The 22,098-nt window shown below is 38.8% G+C and overlaps 2 protein-coding genes and 2 long non-coding RNA genes across 6 annotated transcripts; 2 read left to right on the top strand and 2 right to left on the bottom strand.

Annotated features, from left to right (window-relative positions):
* Window positions 1-1,256: 1,256 nt before the first annotated feature.
* Window positions 1,257-1,937, bottom strand: LOC126589298 (uncharacterized). Its single transcript, XR_007611790.1, has 2 exons — window positions 1,787-1,937; window positions 1,257-1,679 (listed from the first exon to the last, which is right to left on the bottom strand). It is a non-coding gene; the product is annotated as an uncharacterized LOC126589298 (long non-coding RNA).
* On the top strand, window positions 1,542-2,554 carry LOC126589299 (uncharacterized). The gene is made up of 2 exons (XR_007611791.1): window positions 1,542-1,683; window positions 1,933-2,554. It is a non-coding gene; the product is annotated as an uncharacterized LOC126589299 (long non-coding RNA).
* Window positions 2,527-5,174, bottom strand: LOC126589289 (putative F-box protein At4g22170). The gene is made up of 2 exons (XM_050254559.1): window positions 4,973-5,174; window positions 2,527-4,794 (listed from the first exon to the last, which is right to left on the bottom strand). Exons 1-2 carry the CDS (start codon window positions 4,987-4,989, stop codon window positions 3,543-3,545), a joined length of 1,269 nt encoding a protein of 422 aa, XP_050110516.1. The 5' UTR covers window positions 4,990-5,174; the 3' UTR covers window positions 2,527-3,542.
* Window positions 5,175-5,847: 673 nt separating this feature from the next.
* LOC126589295 (60S ribosomal protein L12-like) lies at window positions 5,848-15,514 on the top strand. 3 transcript variants are annotated; one of them, XR_007611788.1, is made up of 3 exons: window positions 5,848-6,442; window positions 14,127-15,156; window positions 15,245-15,514. XR_007611788.1 is itself a non-coding variant. In XM_050254565.1 (2 exons), exon 1 carries the CDS (start codon window positions 5,930-5,932, stop codon window positions 6,428-6,430), a length of 501 nt encoding a protein of 166 aa, XP_050110522.1. In that variant the 5' UTR covers window positions 5,848-5,929; the 3' UTR covers window positions 6,431-6,442; window positions 15,245-15,514. The 3 variants fall into 3 exon arrangements, 2 of the variants coding, with proteins under 2 accessions (XP_050110522.1, XP_050110523.1); XM_050254565.1 differs by lacking the exon at window positions 14,127-15,156; XM_050254566.1 differs by lacking the exon at window positions 14,127-15,156 and having other exon boundaries at window positions 15,167-15,514.
* The last annotated feature ends 6,584 nt before the right edge of the window (window positions 15,515-22,098 follow it).

Raw genomic sequence — 22,098 nt, 5'->3', positions numbered from 1 at the left:
CGGCAAGTCGGGGCGGCGTGTCACCAATGGGCCGATATTGCTTTTTTATGCAAATTTAGATATTTTAATTCCATAATTGGTAACCATTTGATATAATTCAATTATAAAAGCTAGAGTAAATTGTACAAATGGTCCCTCAACTTTAATCAAATTGGAGCAATGGTCCCTCAACTAAAAATCCATTACCATTGGTCCCTCAACTTATCAAAATGTGTAGCTATAGTCATTTTCATCAATTTTGTCAAAATTTTGTCAAAATAAGCTATGTTGGAATGACCATTTATATAATTAGGGTCCCTCAACTCATCAAAGTGTATAATTATGGTTCTTTTCGTCAACTATGTCAAAAAATTTGTCAAAACGAGTTATATTGTAAGGACCATTGCTACAATTGGATTAAAGTTAAAGGACCATTTCTCCACTTGAATTAAAGTTCAGGGACCAATGGTAATGAATTTTTAGTTGAGGGACCATAGCTGCACGTTTTGATAAGTTGAGGGACCAAAGGTAATGGATTTTTAGTTGAGGGACCATTGCTCCAATTGAGTTAAAGTTAAGGGACCATAGCTACAATTTACTCTAAAAGCTAATGTTGAATATTTCCGATTCTAGAATATTTTCGGAAATGGCTCTAGGAATAGATTTAAATGGAATTATGAACCACGAAAGGCTTGATCCCGCTAAAAGGTATGTAGGAAGTCTAACAAGAGTTAAATGTAGCCTTAATAATCGAGATTTAATCTTTAGTTGGGAATTTGATTTAAGAGAAGAAATTTATGATAAATTATAAAAAAAAAAAAATTATCGTAAGTTTTGATAAGTTAATTTTGGTTATAGTTTTTGTGAGGGATCATGAAATTTAAATAAAGAATCGTGATTATGGGTAGTAATGTAAACCAGAGTTTATTTTGGGCCTATCATCGGAATTATTTTTCGGAAATATATATTTCCGGGGCGGGGCATTACACAAGTAGTAACCGAGGAGAATAAATTAAACAAAGAACTACGGATGTAAGCTCAAAATGCACTTAATCACTCAAGCTTTAAGTTCCTTGACACGAGAACCCAGTTTAAGCCCAAGATAATCGCGGATGACCAAGATAATTAAGGTAGCGACAACAGCTGCGAAATCAAGATAGTCGCAACAAATGCAGAACCGAGATAGTTGTAAATTGTAATCTCAGATATTTATGTAGACATGCTAAAAGTTGTAGTTTTACAACTAGAAAAGCAGCAGCACCAGGTTTCTAATACTGAGGCTCGGTAATAAGACCGAAATTTGTTCTAATTTTAATTTCAAGATGAAGGAGGAGTGCACAACTGAAATATCAAAACATTCTAATGCAGCAAAATATGCTTCAACCGATTAGAAAATACGGAATTAGATTGCAAGTGCAAGCAGTGGCGGATCCACAGTGGGGTCGTCGGGGTCGCACGACCCCTTGGAAACCATGGAAACAACCTTGAAGCTCCCATATGCGACCTCTTGGAGCTGGGGTCGTCGGGGTCGGACTCGCACGCCAACTGTTCGACAAAAATCCTGAACCAAGACTCGGCAGGAAGAGGAAGAAGAAGCAGCGCTCGCATGGAAAGCAACGAATCCTACATTCTTCAAAATAATGCTGAAAATCCGGCTCCGACCCAGCTGCCCTTGAGGTTTTATAAACAAAAAGGCGTTCCTAGGTAAGGAAACGAAGGCAGTTACCTCATGAATCAGTGAATTCAAATACAATATTGAAAAGCTATTAGTTTATTTTGGATGGTTTTTCATAACAAGTTTACATACTTGTGAGTGTTTGTAGGGTAGTTTAATCCCAAAAACTCTGCATTTTCAGCTAGTATTAGATCCTAATTCGTTGTTCTTCTGTAGAAACTATAAACCGTCGGCATCTAAGTACAACAATTTCATTACCCGGAAACTCTTGATTGCAGGTTTATTGACAAGTTTAAGCTGTCAATCCAGCTCCAGTCGTCTTCTTTTGATGATCTTCCCCAGTCTTGGACTGCACCTTCAACAAGAGGATAGCAAACGCTGCCAGAAACATAACCATCACTTCGTTGAAGTTTCTGGCAACCCTTCTCATAGAAGCAGCTTATGTGCTTCCGAGTTTTGGTATACTATGAAATCAGGCAATTATATAACAGAGCCCTAACAATTAGAGTTCATATTACCTAATTTAATTTCCTATTCCTAATGAACATAAATTTTAGCCAAGTTAAATGTACAGAAATTCGTAGTATCGTTGTTGTCGGCAGTAACTGCACCTGTACATGGAAACATAGAAGGGTTCCGAGTTTGCTTAACAAAAGAAGAATAGGGTTCTTATTCATTTACCCAAAAAAGGGTTCTGATTAGAAAACACGCATTTAGTAACTAAGCTCTAATCCATAGCATTGTACAGTTTGTACTTGCACCCAAACAAGCAGATATTCATGAACAGGTTAAGTTTCTTATGGATTAATAAATATCCAAAAGAGTGTCAATCTAAGAAATGTAAACAACACAATTTGAAAGAAAGCAACAAGTAATTGGAACAGTCAACCTTTCATATTATTTATTTTCTTTACTTCGTTTTGCTAGCTAGATTGAAATACATTGTTGACTTACTCCGTCGACACTAGACCAAAGACACAAGGCTTATTATCTAGCTTGATATATACATTGACCTCCCCATACAGTAAAAAGATGACACTAATGGTTAGTAGCTATAAGAGGTTTGATGTAAACTATACGCAGTGTACACAAAATGAGATCCAAAGGGTGCCCAATACTGATCTTTGCATGCTTGTTCAAGAAGTCATAAGACATTTCTCAAGTGACTTAAAACCAGTTCTTCTAACCAACCCGAGTGCCTAATTTCCATTGTCCAATGCAGACCAAATCTATAGGTAGTATGATTTTTCAGAAGGGCTGCTAAAATATGGTTTCCATGATCAGTTCTTCTAAAACATCTTCTACCATCTCGAAAACAACCTCCTTAGAATCATTCCGGAGATCTAGCCATGTTCCAGAGCTTGTTATGTCCTTTTCAACAATTTTCTGCAACTTCCGTGGTGATGAATGTGGTAAGAGGTATCAATCAACAGACTTCATCACCTCATTAATCACAGTTTTCTCAATGGAAAGTTGTCTTGAGGCAATTGGCTTGATAAATGACACCAACGGGGAGTATGGAAGCCAGTGGCGGGAATTAATCGACGCTTCATTCCCCAATAGTTTGTAATATTGTTTCCATTATGAATTATGAATGAAAGTACTATGATTTCATTTTCAATATGTTTTTCCATCCTAAATTTTTATTTGAACTTTTACACTGCGACCCCTTGGGGTAAGATTCCTGGATCCGCCACTGAGTGCAAGTACCTAATAGATTAACGATCAAGGCTAATATCCAGTCATGCCAACAGACAAAAGTACATTGAGGCAACATGCGATATAAAGAAAGTTACCCTTCCTTAATTTGAGGTTGTTGATCACAAAATGGCTGAACGGAGAGTAACAAGGGCAAAATATGAAAGGCAAATAGAAGAGTAGCTTATGCCTAGCAGAGTCCATTAAACTGTGGACAAATCCAAGCTGCGCGCGGGTTGCCTTTCTGCCAAGAAGTCGGAGAGTAAAATGGTGTAATGGTTTCGTTCTCTAAATTGTAGACAGCCATATCAAATGGCCTGCGCTCAGGATGTTGAAAACGCAGAAGATCACACGTGTAATATATGGAATTAGGCTGGCACCCTGCAAAGTTTGAAGCCAAGAAAGACATCGAATGATTGTCACCAACAAACAAAGCCTCGTCTCCAATGCTTTTGACCTCAACCTGCTCCACTGTCGATCTGTCTTTCTTATCAAACATCACCTTGTAAACCTGGAAGCTATCAGTCAAATTTCCATCACAACCTTCCTTTCGTTTCACAGTTCTTCGAACGTGCCACAAGTCTCCCTTGGTTGATTCCACAAGATATGCCTTAAGCGCAGACCACCTTTTAAACACTGAGCCTGTAAGCCGTGTGGCTTTTGGAACCTGTGGAAACTTAATTTTGCTCTTGATATCGAACAACACAATTTTTCCCCGAGTTCCAACTGTATATACTTGGCCTTTATAAAATACAGCATCAGAAATACACGTTATTTCCTTAAATTTGCAACAGGACCAAAATCTCTGTCCTGCTTTATAGAAACACAACCTCAAATTCGTTTGGTAAAATAGAACAACCCAATAATCCTTCGGTTTCGAATATGGATCGGCAGACAAGATAACCTTTGGAAGGTAATTCATATACCGATCTTCATCCATGTATCTATCTTCTGTATCAGGGTTTAAGTCATAATAACCAATGCCAGAAAGATTAATGGGCGCCATATATTTTCTGAAAGGGTCCATGAGAGTTACATAAAGGCAATCTAGTCCTTGATCTACCACAGCCAACCAACCATGGCTAGAGCCACAATACTTTTTACCATCACAAACCGATAGCTGAATATTGTTGAAGATGTGTCCTTCATAAACACTGTACACAAGGCATTGGTTGGTCTCGCTATTCTCCTCTTCTTGAGAAGATTTGGTAGGGATCATAAGCATGGGAAGTACCTTACGCCAGCGTCCCGTTGTATGATTATACTCTTTCGAAAGAAGACACCAGCCCTTGCAAACGGCAGCAAAACGAACATGGTCAATGGGTTCCACCAGCTTATCCAGAACATCAAAGCTTACTGGAAGACTTGCCCATTTCGATGGGTAGCCAGTGCCATTGATGATGCTAACAGCCTTGTCAGTATGACAAGGCTTCTTATAAGTCCTAAATCAGTACATGACAATACAAGTAAGAACTAAGAAGCAACCAACAATGCAAACATCCATACAAAAACTCAAAAGCCAGAAATCAATCTGGAGCATTCTTGCACTCAGCAGGTTATTCACAACAAGTCACAGCAAGCAATCAATACATCTGAAGAAGAAAGAGAAAGCAACATTACCCAATATCTTCGTTCATGTTTTGGTTGAATGACAGGTACGAATCAGAGAGAATTTACCGATGAGAGGGATGATAGAGTGACTGAGGGAAGTAAAGTGAGAGTATTTTGGAGGGAAATGAAATTAGGGTTTATCATTAGGGCAAACGCATATTTGGGGATTTGCGTTGTGGACGCCAAGAGTTGTGGCCCAAATTGATTGAAGAAACTTGTATTTAGACTTGGAAACAAATTATTATGGATGACGATAACATTCGTTTAATGTCGTGCTTTTTGAACAAAAGATACACCGTAGGTGATCAGTAAAATCAGGGGATTACATTCCTCTCCTTAGTATCTGTCCACTTTCTTTCTTTAGGAATAACACACTTAACTTAATCTTGAACTGATGACTGATGTTTTTTGACTCAATAAGCTGGACGAGCTATGATTTTGATACAATGATATCCTACTCAAAGGTGCGTGAGAATTTATGTTGAGACACGCTATGAATCAACTAGAGAAAAATATCATTAAATCATAGTATTATGACAGAATAAAAATTTATATGCGGATAAATTCACACGATATAGAACGCACGTCAAAACACGACAGTTGCACATTACTACACGTCAAAACATGACATATTACTAAAAAGGCCCAATCACTGTAGGTCAAGCCTAAGTAGTGGTTTAACCAAGCCCAAACCCAATTCAAGGAAGAGCCATTATCCATACCACGAACAAAGAAGCCCATATCCTAAAGACGAATTTATCCTCGAACCATCGCAGCAAAAAGCCCAAATTCACACACAAAAACCTCTTTGTAAAACTCCGCAAATATCAAGGTTATTTCCGGCAGTTCACAATATCCATCCCTGCAAAACCCTAGCATATAATTCACAGAATTTCCCACTCCGTCTGTCGCCTCTGTTGGAAACCCTAGCTTTTCACTCTCTCTCCTTCGCCACCATCAGCTACAATGCCGCCAAAGTTCGATCCCTCACAGGTCGTCGACGTCTACGTCCGAGTCACCGGCGGTGAGGTTGGAGCCGCCAGTTCTCTCGCCCCGAAGATCGGCCCTCTCGGTCTCTCCCCAAAGAAGATCGGAGAAGACATCGCCAAGGAGACCGCCAAGGACTGGAAGGGCCTCCGCGTCACCGTCAAGCTCACCGTCCAGAACAGGCAGGCCAAGGTTTCGGTTGTGCCGTCTGCGGCGGCGCTCGTCATCAAGGCCTTGAAGGAGCCCGAGCGCGATCGCAAGAAAACTAAGAACATCAAGCACAGCGGCAACATCTCACTGGATGACGTCATTGAGATCGCCAAGGTCATGAGGAACAGATCCATGGCCAAGGAGCTCGCCGGCACGGTGAAGGAGATTCTCGGCACCTGCGTCTCAGTGGGCTGCACGGTCAACGGCAAGGACCCCAAGGATTTGCAACAGGAGATCGCCGATGGCGATGTCGAAATCCCTCTCGATTGAGCTGCTGCTGCAGTGAGGCTCCTTTTTCTTTAGCTGAATTAAATTTTTGTTTTGAAGTGTATGTCATTTCGGATAATTTGGGGATTAATTTTGAGTATGTTGTTAAGATCGTTAATCACTCTTTTGGTAATTTAGATGAGTGGCAAGATTTTGGATCCCATTTTTAGCATGTTGGGTATGTTGATTATGATGCTGTTAGGATTCGGAAGTACTTTGGCTTTTGTGTTTTGGTAGTTATAATGCTTTGATTTGTTCGCTTTAATTTTGGATTTCCATATGAATGTTAATCTGTTGAATGCAAATAACGTTACTTTTGGTAAATGGTTATCGGCTTAAGAAATCATATGTGCGTTTTATTTGGATTAAATCATATTTTAAGAGTTTGCTGCTGCAAAAGCAGATGTAGGTGAGATAAAACTGGATTTGGCTGTTGAGAGTTGAGCTGAGAAAACTGGGTAGTGTTTCACTATATCATCCTTTTGTGTTCAATCTGTTATTGAATTTTCATAACCACGGTCGGAGTATATAAATGCTTTTGTAGGTCGAGGAAATGAACCTTCACTTTTTTTAATCGAAGATTTAGAATCTGCTATATCTTCTAGTCACTGATCCTTCCTCTATAGTCGTAGTTAAGTCTTACTTTGTGTTGTTCTTTGTTAACCGTGCTTTCACATGTTTTGTTTGAACCTCTCATAGAGATTTTTTGTAGGTATTTTTTAAAACCCTCTTCCCTAGTTGTATTTTGAACTAAAACACTGCACGATTGATTAGTTCAAGTGCATCTTGTCATTCCCTACCTATTTTTCCATGATTTCTGTTTTTTGTTAAAAATTTACTGTATATTTTAAAAGTTCATTTCTGAAAGCTTTGTCTTGTACAGTATTGCAAAGCACCTCTTGAAGCATTGTTTATGTTGTAGAAGTACCAATACTGTGTTGCGGTGTTCATTTCGCATCTAGAATCCTTGTTACCACTGTCAGTTTAACGTTCAAATTTAGTTTAGACTGCCCCACTTACGACGTGATAACATTAATTTGATGTTGGTTTTTATTTATTTTTATTTTTATTTTTGTGTGTGTGGGATAGAGAGGGGGAAGCTAACCAAATGTGGGATTCCATGGCTAGTTGTATCCGAAAAGTAGCAAAAGAGGTATTAGGAGAGTCCAAGGGCTTTGCCCCACACCAAAAGGAATCTTGGTGGTGGAATGAGGAGGTACAAACAAAGGTGAAGGCTAAGAAGGAATGTTGTAAAGCCTTATACAAGGATAGGACCGATGAAAATGGTGAAAGGTATAGAAAAGCGAAGCAAGAGGCGAAGAAAGCTGTGAGAGAAGCTAAGTTAGCGGCTTATGACGATATGTATAAACGACTAGATACCAAAGAAGGAGAGTTGGATATCTATAAACTAGCTAGAGCAAGGGAAAAGAAGACAAGGGACCTAAACCAAGTGAGGTGCATCAAGGATGAGGATGGAAAGGTTCTTGCTACAGAGAACGCGGTTAAAGACAGATGGAAAGGTTATTTTCATAATCTTTTCAATGAAGGACATGAAATGAGTGCTTCTTTAGGGGAGTTGAGTAACTCAGAAGAGTGTAGAAACTACTCTTTTTATCGTAGAATCCGGAAGGAAGAAGTGGTTGTAGCTTTGAAGAAGATGAAGCATAGAAAAGCAGTAGGCCCAGACGATATACCAATCGAAGTGTGGAAAGTTTTGGGAGAGACAGGTATAACATGGCTCATTGACCTTTTCAATAGGATTTTGAAAACGAAGAAGATGCCAAATGAGTGGCGAACGAGCACTTTGGTGCCTATCTACAAGAATAAGGGCGATGTACAAAATTGCATGAACTATAGGGGTATTAAGCTAATGAGTCATACAATGAAGCTCTGGGAGAGAGTCATTGAGCATAGATTGAGGCAAGAGACACGGGTTTCGGACAACCAATTCGGGTTCATGCCAGGGCGCTCAACCATGGAGGCAATCTATCTCTTACGAAGATTGATGGAAAGATATAGAGATGGGAAAAAAGATTTACACATGGTCTTTATAGATTTGGAAAAAGCGTATGATAGGGTCCCAAGAGACATTCTTTGGAGGATTTTAGAGAAGAAAGGAGTACGAGTAGCATATATCCAAGCTATACAGGATATGTATAAAGGAGCAAAGACTGCCGTAAGAACTCATGAAGGACAAACCGAAAGCTTTCCCATAACTGTAGGATTACATCAAGGCTCATCCTTAAGTCCTTACCTTTTTGCGTTGGTAATGGATGAGTTAACAGGACATATTCAAGATGATATTCCTTGGTGTATGCTTTTCGCAGACGATATAGTGTTGATAGATGAAACTCAAGAAGGGGTAAATGCAAAGCTTAACCTTTGGAGAGAAGTGTTGGAATCTAAAGGTATTCGCCTAAGCCGATCAAAGACAGAATATATGGAGTGCAAGTTCAGGGCAAATGGAGGCCAAAACGAGTTAGGGGTGAGGATCGGAGATCAAGAAATACCAAAGAGCGACCGTTTTCGTTACCTAGGATCTATCTTGCAAAAGAACGGAGAATTAGATGGAGATCTCAACCATAGAATACAAGCTGGATGGATGAAGTGGAAGAGTGCATCCGGCGTGTTGTATGACTGCTGTATGCCACTGAAGCTCAAGGGAAAATTTTATAGGACGGCAATAAGGCCGGCGATGCTGTATGGCACATAATGTTGGGCGGTGAAGCATCAACACGTACACAAAATGGGTGTAGCGGAGATGAGGATGCTTCGTTAGATGTGTGGGCACACGAGAAAGGATAAGATTAGGAATGAGGATATCCGGGGTAAAGTAGGAGTAGCCGAAATTGAAGGAAAGATGAGAGAAAATCGGTTACGGTGGTTTGGACATGTGCAAAGAAGGCCTACTGACGCTCCGATTAGAAGATGCGACTATGGGACAGAGGTTCAGGGCCGAAGGGGTAGAGGAAGACCCAAGAAAACTTTGAGAGAGACCTTAAGAAAAGACTTAGAGTACTTGGATCTAACGGAGGACATGACACAGGACAGAACACAATGGCGTTCTAAGATTCATATAGCCGATCCCACTCAGTGACTTGGATTTTCCAAGTCTCCAACCGAGAAGTTGTCCTCGCTCGGGAAATTAAGGGAACACTACCTCAACCTACATGCTCCACTCACAAAGCTCCAACATACAAGCTTCAACAAAAGAAAATTCAAAGAACTTAGCGAAGAAGGCTTTGGTAATTTAACACAATACGTTGAAATGAAGGAAAGCTTATTTATTGATATCCCCGATAAATTACAAATATGTACATATACTTGAGTCAAAATAAACAAACAAGAGGGAGCCTTCACAAAGGTTGCTTAGGAGCAGTCTCGGCAGTCGGTAGAGCCCCAGAAAGAGAAGGCACCGGAGGGGGATCATTCGGAGCCTCAGTACTGGACAGAACCCTAGAAGGAGGAGGCATCAGAGGTTGATCATTTGGAGCTTCATTACGTGGTACAGCCCCAGAAGACGAAGGCAATAAATGCCTTTGGAACAAACCCACAAATCTCTGATGATCAAGTAAAACCTGACCATCAGATTCCTTCATCTGGTCAAGCTTCCTCTTCATGTTTGTAGCATAGTCATGTGCGAGCCGGTGCAACTGTTTATTCTCATGCTTGAGCCCTCTAATCTCCTGTTTGAGACTCATCACTTCAGCCGCCAATGATTCAACTTGGCGGGTTCGAGCAAATAGGCGTTGGGCCATATTAGACACAGAACCTGCACACTGAACACTAAGAGCCAGAGAATCCTTAACAGCCAACTCATCAGACCGTTTGGAAAGTAGTCTGTTATCTTTGGGAGTGAGAAGGTTCCTGGCCACTACCGCAGCGGTCATATCATTCTTCATCACGGAATCCCCAACGGTAAGAGGACCAGTAGGGGAGACGAAGGATGGGCGCCATATGTTGTCTGGAGAAGGCGGGGCTGCCTCTTCAACAAAGTTCAAGTCAAAACGACGGTCGGAGGGGCCATACATTTTCAAAGGTGTAGAAGAGAGAAGAGGTCGGACAAATCAAGATCTTAGAAGTGCAAGAATGGAGCTTTTACTGGTGGATATTCAAGTGGGCTTTGGAACTTAATGTCAGCCTCTATAAAAATCTGCACTCGACGAAGCTCCAAAAATTGAAAAGGCGTTTGCTTTCTCAAAAGCTGGGCTGCTCAGAGACCACGAGGGCCGATCTCAGAAATCGAAGAGGTTTGCTTTCTCAAAAGCTGGGCTGCTCAGAGACCACGAGGGCCGATCTCAGAAATCGAAGAGGCACCTACTTTTCCAGCCTTGTCAGCACCTGTCACACGCACACTCAGCTTTGCGGAAATTATGGGCATTCTGTCGAAGATTTCTGGCGAAGTAGAAAGCACATGAATCGTACTGTTCAATCACCCATTTCCCACACGCAACAGTAGCTCATGGGTACCACATATAACTTTGCCAAAGTTCTCTGACAAAGTCGAGACACGTGAAGCTTGCAACTCTCACTACATCGCTCTGACCAAGAAGGGTAAAAGAATAGCAAAGAAACAACACTAACAAAGTTTAGACACATAAATTTTGAAGGCCTAGCTACCATATTATTACCCACAAGGGTAAAGGAACAGTACCACTGCTGGATAATTGGAAAGTCCCGGTGTGTCAACCTCTGTGCTTCATGGCAAGGTAGACTAGCAAACATGCCCAACCTTTACTCACATTCGAGAAAACACTCCCAACAAGATTGCTTGCCCCAAAATCGAAGAGGCATCGCCCTCTGAATCTCGAGAGCCAGACTCCCAACATGATTACTTTCTCAAAAATCGAAGAGAGGGTAAAGGAACAGTACCACTGCTGGATAATTGGAAAGTCCCTGTGTGTCAACCTCTGTGCTTCGTGGCAAGGTAGACTAGCAAACATGCCCAACCTTTACTCACATTCGAGAAAACACCCCCAACAAGATTGCTTGCTCCAAAATCGAAGAGGCACCGCCCTCCGAATCTCGAGAGCCAGACTCCTAACATGATTACTTTCTCAAAAATCGAAGAGAGGGTAAAGGAACAGTACCACTGCTGGATAATTGGAAAGTCCCTGTGTGTCAACCTCTGTGCTTCGTGGCAAGGTAGACTAGTAAACATGCCCAACCTTTACTCATATTCGAGAAAACACTCCCAACAAGATTGCTTGCTCCAAAATCGAAGAGGCACCGCCCTCCGAATCTCGAGAGCCAGACTTCCAACATGATTACTTTCTCAAAAATCGAAGACACCGCTCTCTGAATCTCGAGAGCCAGACCCCAGCATGATTGCTTTCTCAAAAATCGAAGAGGCATCGTTCTCCGAATCTCGAGAGCCAGATCCCCGACAGGATTGCTTGTTCGAAAACCGAAGAGGCACCACTTTCCCAACTTCAAGAGCCGGATCTCATTGGATAAAGCTTGTCTGTAATCTTCACACGCAACATCAGCTTTCCAGATACCACAGACCACTTTTTCAAAGTGCTCTGACAGAGTTAAAACTTGTGAAGCTGGCAGCTCCCACTACCGTGCTATGACCAAGCAGGGTAAAGGAATAGCATTATTACTTGATGTTAGGGAGACTCCTATATATGTCGACCTCCATCCCCAACGGACAGGCAGACCTGCAAAAATGCTCAACCCTTCCTCTTATCTGAGAGGGCACTCCCAACGAAGTCTTTCGAAATATTCAGCTTTCTTTCCCCCCGATAATACCTCTGTAAACAAGCTATACTAGAGCAAGAATATAACATATCATCAGGGTTAAAAGCAAGAGTATCCCATATCATGCTTTTTCCCTGTCTTTTCCTTTGGCCTTGTTCTTACCTGCAAGACAAGGAGAAAGAGAGCAATCAGTCAGCACTTGGAATCAAGCTTCCAGCCAGGAACTGACTGCCTGGAACCCCTTACCCTGGCATTGCTCTCGAGTACTCATCTTCAACATCTTATGCTTCCAAGGAAGATACCGCATCTGCCTGAGGAACAGATAGGGCAAGTGAGAAGGATACAAGGAAGCATGTGGAGACAAGCGTAACAGCACACGTGCCGATACATCCACTACTCTGTCAAAAGCAAAAGTATCCCATATCAGCAGGGTCGAACATACTCTAGATTTGATGGACTTGTTTTAACCCTCAAATTCTTCAGTCGGCCTTATACTTTGGAGGAAACCAGAAAACCCTCCAGCCCAGTTCAAGAATAAGCCTGTGGAAAGTTACTTCTTCAAAAGCAAAAGTATCCCATATCATCTCTTCTCATTTTTCTTCTCTTTATCCTTCATGCTGCCTGCAAGATAGGGAGAATGTGAACAATCAGCTGGAGCTCTGATTGCTTACCTTGTCTGTTACCTCTTTCAGCAGATCCCCTAGCTCGGCGACTTGGGGGACTCCTACTACATGGTTTGTATCGTGCTTGACCAAGCCTGAAACTACAAGTAAGCTTCAAGTGACATTGATACATTACCTTGTGCATCTCCACCAGTTACAGATACCACCCCTGGATGGAGGAAGAGTACTTCCAGAGAAGATTCCACATCTACCTATGAGACAGATGAGGAAAGTCAAGACGATACCACACTCCGGTACTTAGAAGTTTCGTGGTTACGAGATCATTTTCCCACAATATTTCCTAATGTCATTTGTACTAAATCATTCACTTGTACTCCCTAAAGGAGAGCTTGAACCTATGTACTTGTGTAAACCTTTCACAATTAATGAGAACTCATCTATTCCGTGGACGTAGCCAATCTGGGTGAACCACGTACATCTTGTGTTTGCTTTCCTATCTCTATCCATTTATATACTTATCCACACTAATGACCGGAGCAATCTAGCGAAGATCACAAAAAGTGACCGTTTTCGCTACCTAGGATCTATCTTGCAAGAGAACGGAGAATTAGATGGAGATCTCAACCATAGAATACAAGCTGGATGGATGAAGTGTAAGAGTGTATCCGGCGTGTTGTGTGATCGTCGTAGGCCACTGAAGCTCAAGGGAAAATTTTATAGGACGGCAATAAGGCCAACGATGTTGTATGGCACAGAATGTTGGGCGGTGAAGCATCAACACGTACACAAAATGGGTGTAGTGGAGATGAGGATGCTTCGTGGGATGTATGGGCACACGAGAAAGGATAAGATTGGGAAGGAGGATATCCAAGGTAAAGTAGGAGTAGCCAAAATTGAAGGAAATATGAGAGAAAATCGGTTCCGGTGGTTTGGACATGTGCAAAGAAGGCCTACTGACGCTCCGGTTCGAAAATGTGACTACGGGACAGAAGTTTAGGGCCGAAGGGGTAGAGGAAGACCTAGGAAAACTTTGGAAGAGACCCTAAGAAAAGACTTGATTACTTGGATCTAACGGAGGACATGACACAAAACCGAGCACAATGGCGTTCTAGGATTCATATAGCCGACCCCACTTAGTGGGAAAAGGCTTTGTTGTTGTTGTTGTTGTTTCATCTAGTAGCATGTTTGGAGAATGCTGTTTAGAGAATAGACAATGGTCTCCTAAATTGTCGGTTGCTCGTTCAACATGAGTCTCCCAAATCTACAATGTCAAAATGTATATTATTAGTAAAATTGATTCAAAGGGAAAACATGTTTAATGGTGTAGGTATGCATGCAGCTTCACATACATTATGTTTTTTTTGTTTTTGCAGTTTCTTGAGCTCGTTCAAGGTCGTTGTAAGTTGCAACCTTGGTATAGACAGGTATTTTGAAGTTTTACAAAGTCATTTTCAAGGAGGGCAACCTCCATATTTGTATGCGACTCCCATAAAGATCCCGCAAAAACTCCAACTTTATCATTTTATTATGTGTTCCAATTTAAACTGGATTAAGTACAACTTTTATATATCAAAGCAGGGACAAAACCATGTGAAAGTTCATACATGTGTGCTAATTAAATATATAAGATTTAACCTTAACATCTCTCTACATCATTTTTTGCTTCATTAGTAAAATCGTTTTAGCTCCATGGTAAACCAGGTGTTGTACATGTGACACAAAAGAGTGAGATCCTTGGTTTGAATCAACAGCTCAAAATGATCATTCCTGACGATCTTTTCCAAAACAGCATCAACATGCATCTTTCAAATGATGATAACGTTACTCTTACAACAAACATTGAACTGACCTAATGATTTTAATTATGTACCTGATATTAGGACATATCAATCTTTGCTATAAGAGTAACATTATTCATGTGTACTTTCGAATTTGAAAAGAATTCTAAATTTCTATCATCATCTGAAAGATGCATAGTTAATGCTGTTGTGGAAAAGGTTGTCAGGGTGATCATTTTGAACTATTGATTTAAATCATAATGATATAAAGATCCCTTCTCGCTCTGTTGTGTCATGTCCGGCACCGGTCTACCATATGCAGCTGGAGGAGTTTTACTAATAAAGCAAAAAATAATGCAGAGAGATGTTAAGGTTAAATACCATATATTTAATTAGCAAACATCTATAAGTTCACTTGGTTTTGTTCTTGCTTTGATGTCTTTAATATATAGATTGAATTGAAAACTCATGATAAAGCTGGAGGTTTTGTGGGATCTTTAAGAATCGGATACAAATATGGAGGTTGCATCCTTGAAATAGCCTTGCAAAACTTGGAAATGACTATCTGTACCAGGGTTGCAACTTGCAACGAGCTCAAGAAACTGCAAGTACAAAAAAGCTGAATGTATGTGAAGCTGCATGCATACTTGCAGTATTAAAACATATCTTCCCTTTGAACAATTCTGCTAATAAGATACATTTTGCCAATGTAGATTTGGGAGACTCATGTTGAACGAGCAGTTGGCAACACCAAACAGAAAAAAGACCAAAGGTGCTTTGTCTAGTTATGTATCCAAGTTGATTAGATTAGACTTTCATAGGCAATGTACTTTCTTCTTTTGGTTCTAGTTATGTATCCAAGTTGGTTAGACTTTCATAGACAATGGTTGGATTATTCATGTTACCTCTGAAAATCATATGTTGATTTTGTTGTGTGGACCTTTCGCAAATTAAACAAATATTTACGTATGTATTACGGTAAACCGAAGTTCCTTACAATGTGGAGCCCAAAGGGATTTGATTTATGCACTATTTTGGTCCTACGTACACGTTTTTATCGCCTATAGATTGAATAAATTTCAAGTAAAATGAAAATCAATGGACAAAAATAAACAAGTTGTTTAAAAGGAGCGGAAATGGTGTTTTGAAGTCATTTCCCAACCTAAAACATACCTTCTCATATAGAAAAGTTCACTTATTTTGGTCGAACCTCCTAGATAAGGCAGTCAAAACAAAATTCTACTAATTCATGATTAGGCATCAATTTGGCCAAAGGCGATTTTATGTCCTTACCCGAATAATAGGAAGAAGCAAGGGGCTGTAGATTCTCATTTAGAATTCTCTTGCTAAAGTTGGGCTTTCGGTTTTATTAAGAGCATAGCCATTTTACCAAAACACAAACGTATATAAACCCCCCAAACCCCCTCAAAACTAAATCCACTCAAAAACCCCAATTCTCAAATCTCTTGAAATCCCTTCCCAGCCTCCTCTCTCTTTCTCAACCTTAAAAACCAAAAGGAGAAAGAGAGGCATCCGTTTACCTAAAATCTTCTCCACATCACAAAAACATACAAACTTCGACGTCAAAACCTACGATTTCGCTTCAAATTTGCTTAGAAGCTATGATGATGTTAGGTTACAAGCTCACAATGCCGAAGGAGCTCGTGCATACGAGGAAGCCTTGGATTGAGGTTGCACCGTCCCTTCTTGATTTTCCATGGAAGGGTTCTAGCTCTCCGAAATTGGAGACGATCGAGGAGCGAGTGGAAGAGTATAATGACGACGACGACGACGACGATTAGTGTTCTTGGTTTTGGTTTGAGAAAGACTTGAATTTGTGCTGGAGAATGAAAGTAGCGTCCTCGTTTAGGAATTGAATGGGAGATGACAATTATCAGAGATGATAATGGCTTACAATTGTGAGTCACTCTTTGATAATGTATTTGTTATGTACATTTCTGAATATATTTTAATCATTGTGCGTAAAATGTAATCCAACTATTTTATAATTTATTCTCTCTTTTATGTCAAGATATTTCTTTGTCCACTGAGTTTCCTTTTATTTAATCAATCCTAAGGCAAGAAACAATACAAAAGAAGAAAATGAGAGTACAAAAATCTCACTTTGTATTTCGGATTTTAGAACTTATGGGCTTTTTGATAACCATTTCATTTTTTATTTTGATAACTTGGTTGATAACTAACTTTATGGGGGGTGTATTTAATTGAAATTTGAGGGATTTCTAGAGATTCTATGTAAAATTTTGAGTGAATTCCCTCAAATTCCCAAGGAGAGAGGCGAGATTTAAGAATGCTTAAAATACATCATGAAATCTCTCCAATTCCCCAACTTTTTTAAGACCCTTTAAAATATTTCTAATTGAATCTAGACTTTCAGAGAATTAATCTCTCAAAATTTTAATTGAATACACCTCCTTAATTTTTAGATCCCAAAAAATAAAAAATTATTTTAAAATGTAGCCAAATTTTGAAGATCACAAAATTAGCTTTTAGATTTCTATTTTAGTTATTTAAATGAAAACTGAAAAATTGAAATAATTACCAAATAAGTTCTCAGTTTTAAAAATAAAATAAAAATAGTTATCAAACATACTCTTAAGATTACTTGCTCATATTGTAGCATTCCGATCAAACAAGAGAGGCATGTATCTAAATCTTGGTACATGTTTGGTATACTATTCACCATGTGGCTTATGTGCCTTGTATTCTACATTCTCTTCTTTTACGTCACTATTATAGTAAGAGTTGTTTTCCAATGTGTAATGTTAGTTTTAATTTGTACCTTCCACATTTTTAGTAGCATTCTGGACCTTTCGTTTTTGTACATGTACGATCCATATCGGCCCAAAGGCCGAACAGAAAATTAAGAAATATATATTTTCACATATGTTTGAAATAGACCGTAAGCATTAATGGAGTTAGATGATTAATTGGTAGGGAAAAAAGAAATCGGTGAGAATCGTACTCATATAAAAATGTATAATATGATTGATTTATGTCACTTCGTAAGACATCATTTGCTTTTTTTAAATATTTTTTGTTTTGTTTTTGTTTTGACAAACAAAGGCTTAAATGTTAAAATGGTCATGTGTTTCAGTAATTGGATCAATTTAATCCCTGTGTTTTCAGTTTAGCCAATTCGGTCTTTGTGTTTATCTTCGTTAGTCAATTAAGGATATTTCCATCCAATTTCTATAATTTTTTTTTAAAATTATTTTAAACTTACTTATTTGATTTAAAATTTTTAAAAATGAAATAAAATTAAAAATTAAAAGAAAAATGATTCTCCTCCCTAACATTACCCCCTCTCTTTTCTATGTCACAACCTTAATCATTTTTACAGATTGGAAGCTTTATTCCTTATATGTGTTATTTATCATTGATTTGTATTTTTCTGTAAAGAAAAAGAGTAATATATCTCATATAATTTTTCTTATGAATTTTTTAAAAGAGATTGGATTAAATATCCTTAATTGGCCAACAATGACAACCACAAGGACTAAATTAGCCAAACCAAAAATACAGGGACTAAATTGGCCATATGACTATAACACAGGGACCATTTTGACATTTAAGCCACAAACAAATGTAGGAGAGAAAGGAATTGAACTTAAAATTTTGGACTACAACATAAATGCATTAACCACTTAATATACAAAAGGGTTTTTATCACAAGTAGTTCCCGAAATTTGCCCACCCCTTCAAAATGGTCTCTGAAATTGAAAATCGATCATGTAGTCCCTAAAAATAGGTGTTGCAAATCAATGTGATCCTTCTGTCATAACTCCATTAAAATTTTTGTTATGTGCTGATATGACACATAATTGAGTTCCACAAGTCTAATTAAAAATATTTAAATAATTAAAAACAAGTTTTATTTTTATATAATTAAAAACTTAAAAAACAAAAAAAGAAGAGATGACTGTTCATCATCTTCTTCCTCTCGTACTCGAGCACTACGGCCCCCACCAAGGTTGAGGGGAGATATTTAATTTTTAAGGTTTTGTTTTTTAAATTCTTTAAAGGGGTGTGCTATTCACACATATTTTTACTTTTCACACACCTCTTATTAATTTATTCAATTCATCTGATTCGACGGTCAAAAATTAAAAAGATGTGTGAGAAGTAAAAAAGGATGTGTAGATATCACATCCCTTCTTTAAATTCCCTTCTCTTAAATTCTTGAAATTTCCTCAGCTTGATTTGTGTTTTTCCATCTAGGGTCTTTCTAGATTCTTCAAGCCACCGGCTCACCCAAGAAACGAAAGAAGATGAGAGGGTCCACCAGTGAGTTTATTGACATGTACAATCCATATAGGCCCACAGGCCGAACAGAAAATTAAGAAATATATATTTTTACATATGTTTGAAATAGAGCGTTAGCATTAATGGAGTTAGATGATTAATTGGTGGGAGAAAAAAAAATCGGTGAGAATCGAATTCACACTAAAGTTTATAATATGATTGATTTTTGTCATTGTGTAAAGCATTATTTGCTTTTATTTATTTATTTTTTAAATATTTTTTGTTTTGACAAACAAAGGCTTAAATGTTAAAATTGACACACCCCGATCCTAGAATCAAGGCGTGCTGGCCGTCACGTGAGTGTGACGTAACCAAAAGTGCGACGCGGAAGCAATAGATAAGAGAAATACAAAGAAGTAAAAAACCAAACACTAGCAATAATATCCAATTGGCATGCTAGAGTGAGTTTAAGTGTGAAACACACATATTCAGAGCATAAGTACTAGGTGCATTCAAGTAGGAACATAACTAAATTACAACACCCGAAGGTGAGTCCTACATTTATGTAGTCTGTCAGTACGCCGTGGGAATCCTCGTGGACCACTAACGCTGCTAACTAGAACCTGGAGGTGCGCAAAACAAAATTGAGTGGGTCAGTAAAACAAAGCTTTTTGAAAACATTTCATTAATAACATTTCTAACCCCTCGCTGTAAAACCTGTATACTTTCCCAGAAAATAACATAATATGCATATAAATCTTCCTATATCTCAAATCACAAATCTTTATCCAATACCAGAAAGTGTGCCATGCTATAAATGTCAATAGCAGATTAAGAATGCATCAATATAATAGGTGACATAATGAATCAACCGGAGACCCTGCAGTTGGTCCTGTACGGTTAATTCCATAGCTCAATATCCAAACCAACCGGAGTCACCACAGTGACCTGTACGGCACTACTCTGCACATAAATCGGAACTACTTGAAGTAGTCTGTACGATAAGAATGGTGTAAGAATACGCTCTAGTGCTTCTCTCATCAACATCTGTATAATAATCTAAAATCACCTACAGTCGAAACCACTTTATGGTCTGTATGACATGTTAGAACCCTCTCATGGTCTGTACGACATGCACCTACTTGGATCCAAGGTGAGCGTGCAGTGCAGGGTGAATAATATAAGCACTAACACCAGGGGTGCAGGTTTGAGCTTTCAACACAATTCACTTCATCGATAGTTCACATGAATAACATAAAACTCACCTGATACTCACATGTGCATCCACAACACCATTTCACATATATATGCATCAATTACTAATTCATATAATTCATAATATGCATGCATGGCTTTTTAAAAACATACTTTCATTTAAATTCAATTTCTGGGAAATTCAGTAGTATATAGGTAATAACAGAAAATAACTGCCCACTCACTGATAAGTTAAGTCGAAGGGTCGTAACCCCCATGACGTCCTTGAATGCGCTCGTCTTCGGGATAGGTATCACCTATATGCGAAACAACTATAACAACGTTATTTAAAGCACATAACCGACAATTTGTAATAACTTCTCATACGATGCTCAATTGGGTATATGAATATACCACAGTGACCTACTCGACGTCATGGACGTCGAGGTATTTTTAGAAAAAAATTTCGAGGCCGCACGCGCCCCCACGCACCGGGAGAGGCACGGACCCACGCACCCTCACACAGGTCACCTTCTTCCTCAAGTCGCCGGACTGGTTTTGCTGGTCGTCGGAAAACTGGAGATTTTTCAATCTCCTTGTTCTCCATCATTTCTCAACCATGTTTCATGCATTTTATATCAAATTGAAGCCCTAAGCGTGTAGAATCATGTTACACTACTTTAAGGTTCCAAAAAACATACGAAATCTCACCGGAGAAATTCCAAGAAAACCGGCCAACTTCGAACCTGGCGATCCCGACGTCTAAAACCTTCAAACTAAACACTCCGAGCTTCCTTAGGACCTTACTAAGCTCACTATAAGCTTAGAATTCCCTGAAATTCAACAATTCACGTGTGCATGAACAATACTCAAATCAGACCTCGAGGTTTCAACGTGATATCGAGGGTTTCCAGTTCTAAAAATGACACCAATCGAATCAGGAGGTTGAAAGGATGAAGAAACTCACCTTTTTGGCTTCGATTCGCGAAGAAATTGAGGGATTGGTGCTTTGGTCCGTACGGGTTCGAGAGGAAGAGAGAGAGAACTGCGAGGGAGGAGAGAGAGAGAGCACATGGAAGAACTTGTCCCATGTGTGTATGTGTGGTCCACCCAAAACAAGCCATACTTTCATTCCCTAACCACACAAATTTCAAATAACTTTTAATCCATTTAAAATCTTCCAAAAATTTGGGAGAGTATGAATTATTCCAAATTATACGTCACACGTACCTTAGTCACCTTAAGGGTAATTTCGTCATTTCACAACCTCGATAAATAAAATCTCGGGACGGGCTGTGACAAAAATGGTCCATGTGTGTTTAGTCATTGGGTTAATTTTTTAATTTAGTCAATTTAGTTCTTGTGTTTATCTTTGTTTTCCAATTAAGGATATTTTCATCTAATTTCTTTAATTTTTTTTTATAAATTATTATAAACTTGTTTATTTGATTTAAAATATTTAAAAATAATATAAAATTAAAAACTAAAAGAAAAATTATTCTCCTCCCAACTCCCCAACCTCCTCCCTAACATTACCCCTTCTCTTTCCTATGTCACAACCTTAATCATTTTTTAGATTGGAAGCTTTATCTCTTATATATGTTATTTCTCACTGATTTGCATTTTTCTATAAAGAGAAATAGTAATATATCTCATATAATTTTTCTTATGAATTTTTTAAAAGAGATTGAATTAAATGTCCTTAATTGGCTAACAGTAACAAATACGAGGATCAAATTAGCCAAATCGAAATACATAGACTAAATTGACCATATAACTATAACACATGGACCATTTTTACATTTAAGCGACAAACAAATGTAGGAGAGAGATGAATTGAACTTAAAATTTTGGACTAAAATGGATAGTCAACAAAAGGCACAATACTAAAATGCCTTTCCAATTGTCTGCCACTTATGATGTTTGTATGAGGCCAAAAACTTAGGGCGAATTAAAGGATACATCATTACTTCTTTCTTCGAAGTCTTTAGATTTGAGCTATCTCTTGTCTATTTTATTTCTAATTCCTGCTCTCTCTCTCTCAGGGTCACGAATTTTCTACAATAAATAAAACAAAAATATGTTTACAAAATAAATTTGGTAGTTC

Source organism: Malus sylvestris, chromosome 11, assembly GCF_916048215.2.
Source record: "Malus sylvestris chromosome 11, drMalSylv7.2, whole genome shotgun sequence".
NCBI classification, from domain to species: Eukaryota; Viridiplantae; Streptophyta; class Magnoliopsida; order Rosales; family Rosaceae; genus Malus; species Malus sylvestris.
The sequence above is the reverse complement of the archived record's forward strand: the minus strand, read 5'-3'. Positions and strand labels throughout refer to the sequence as shown.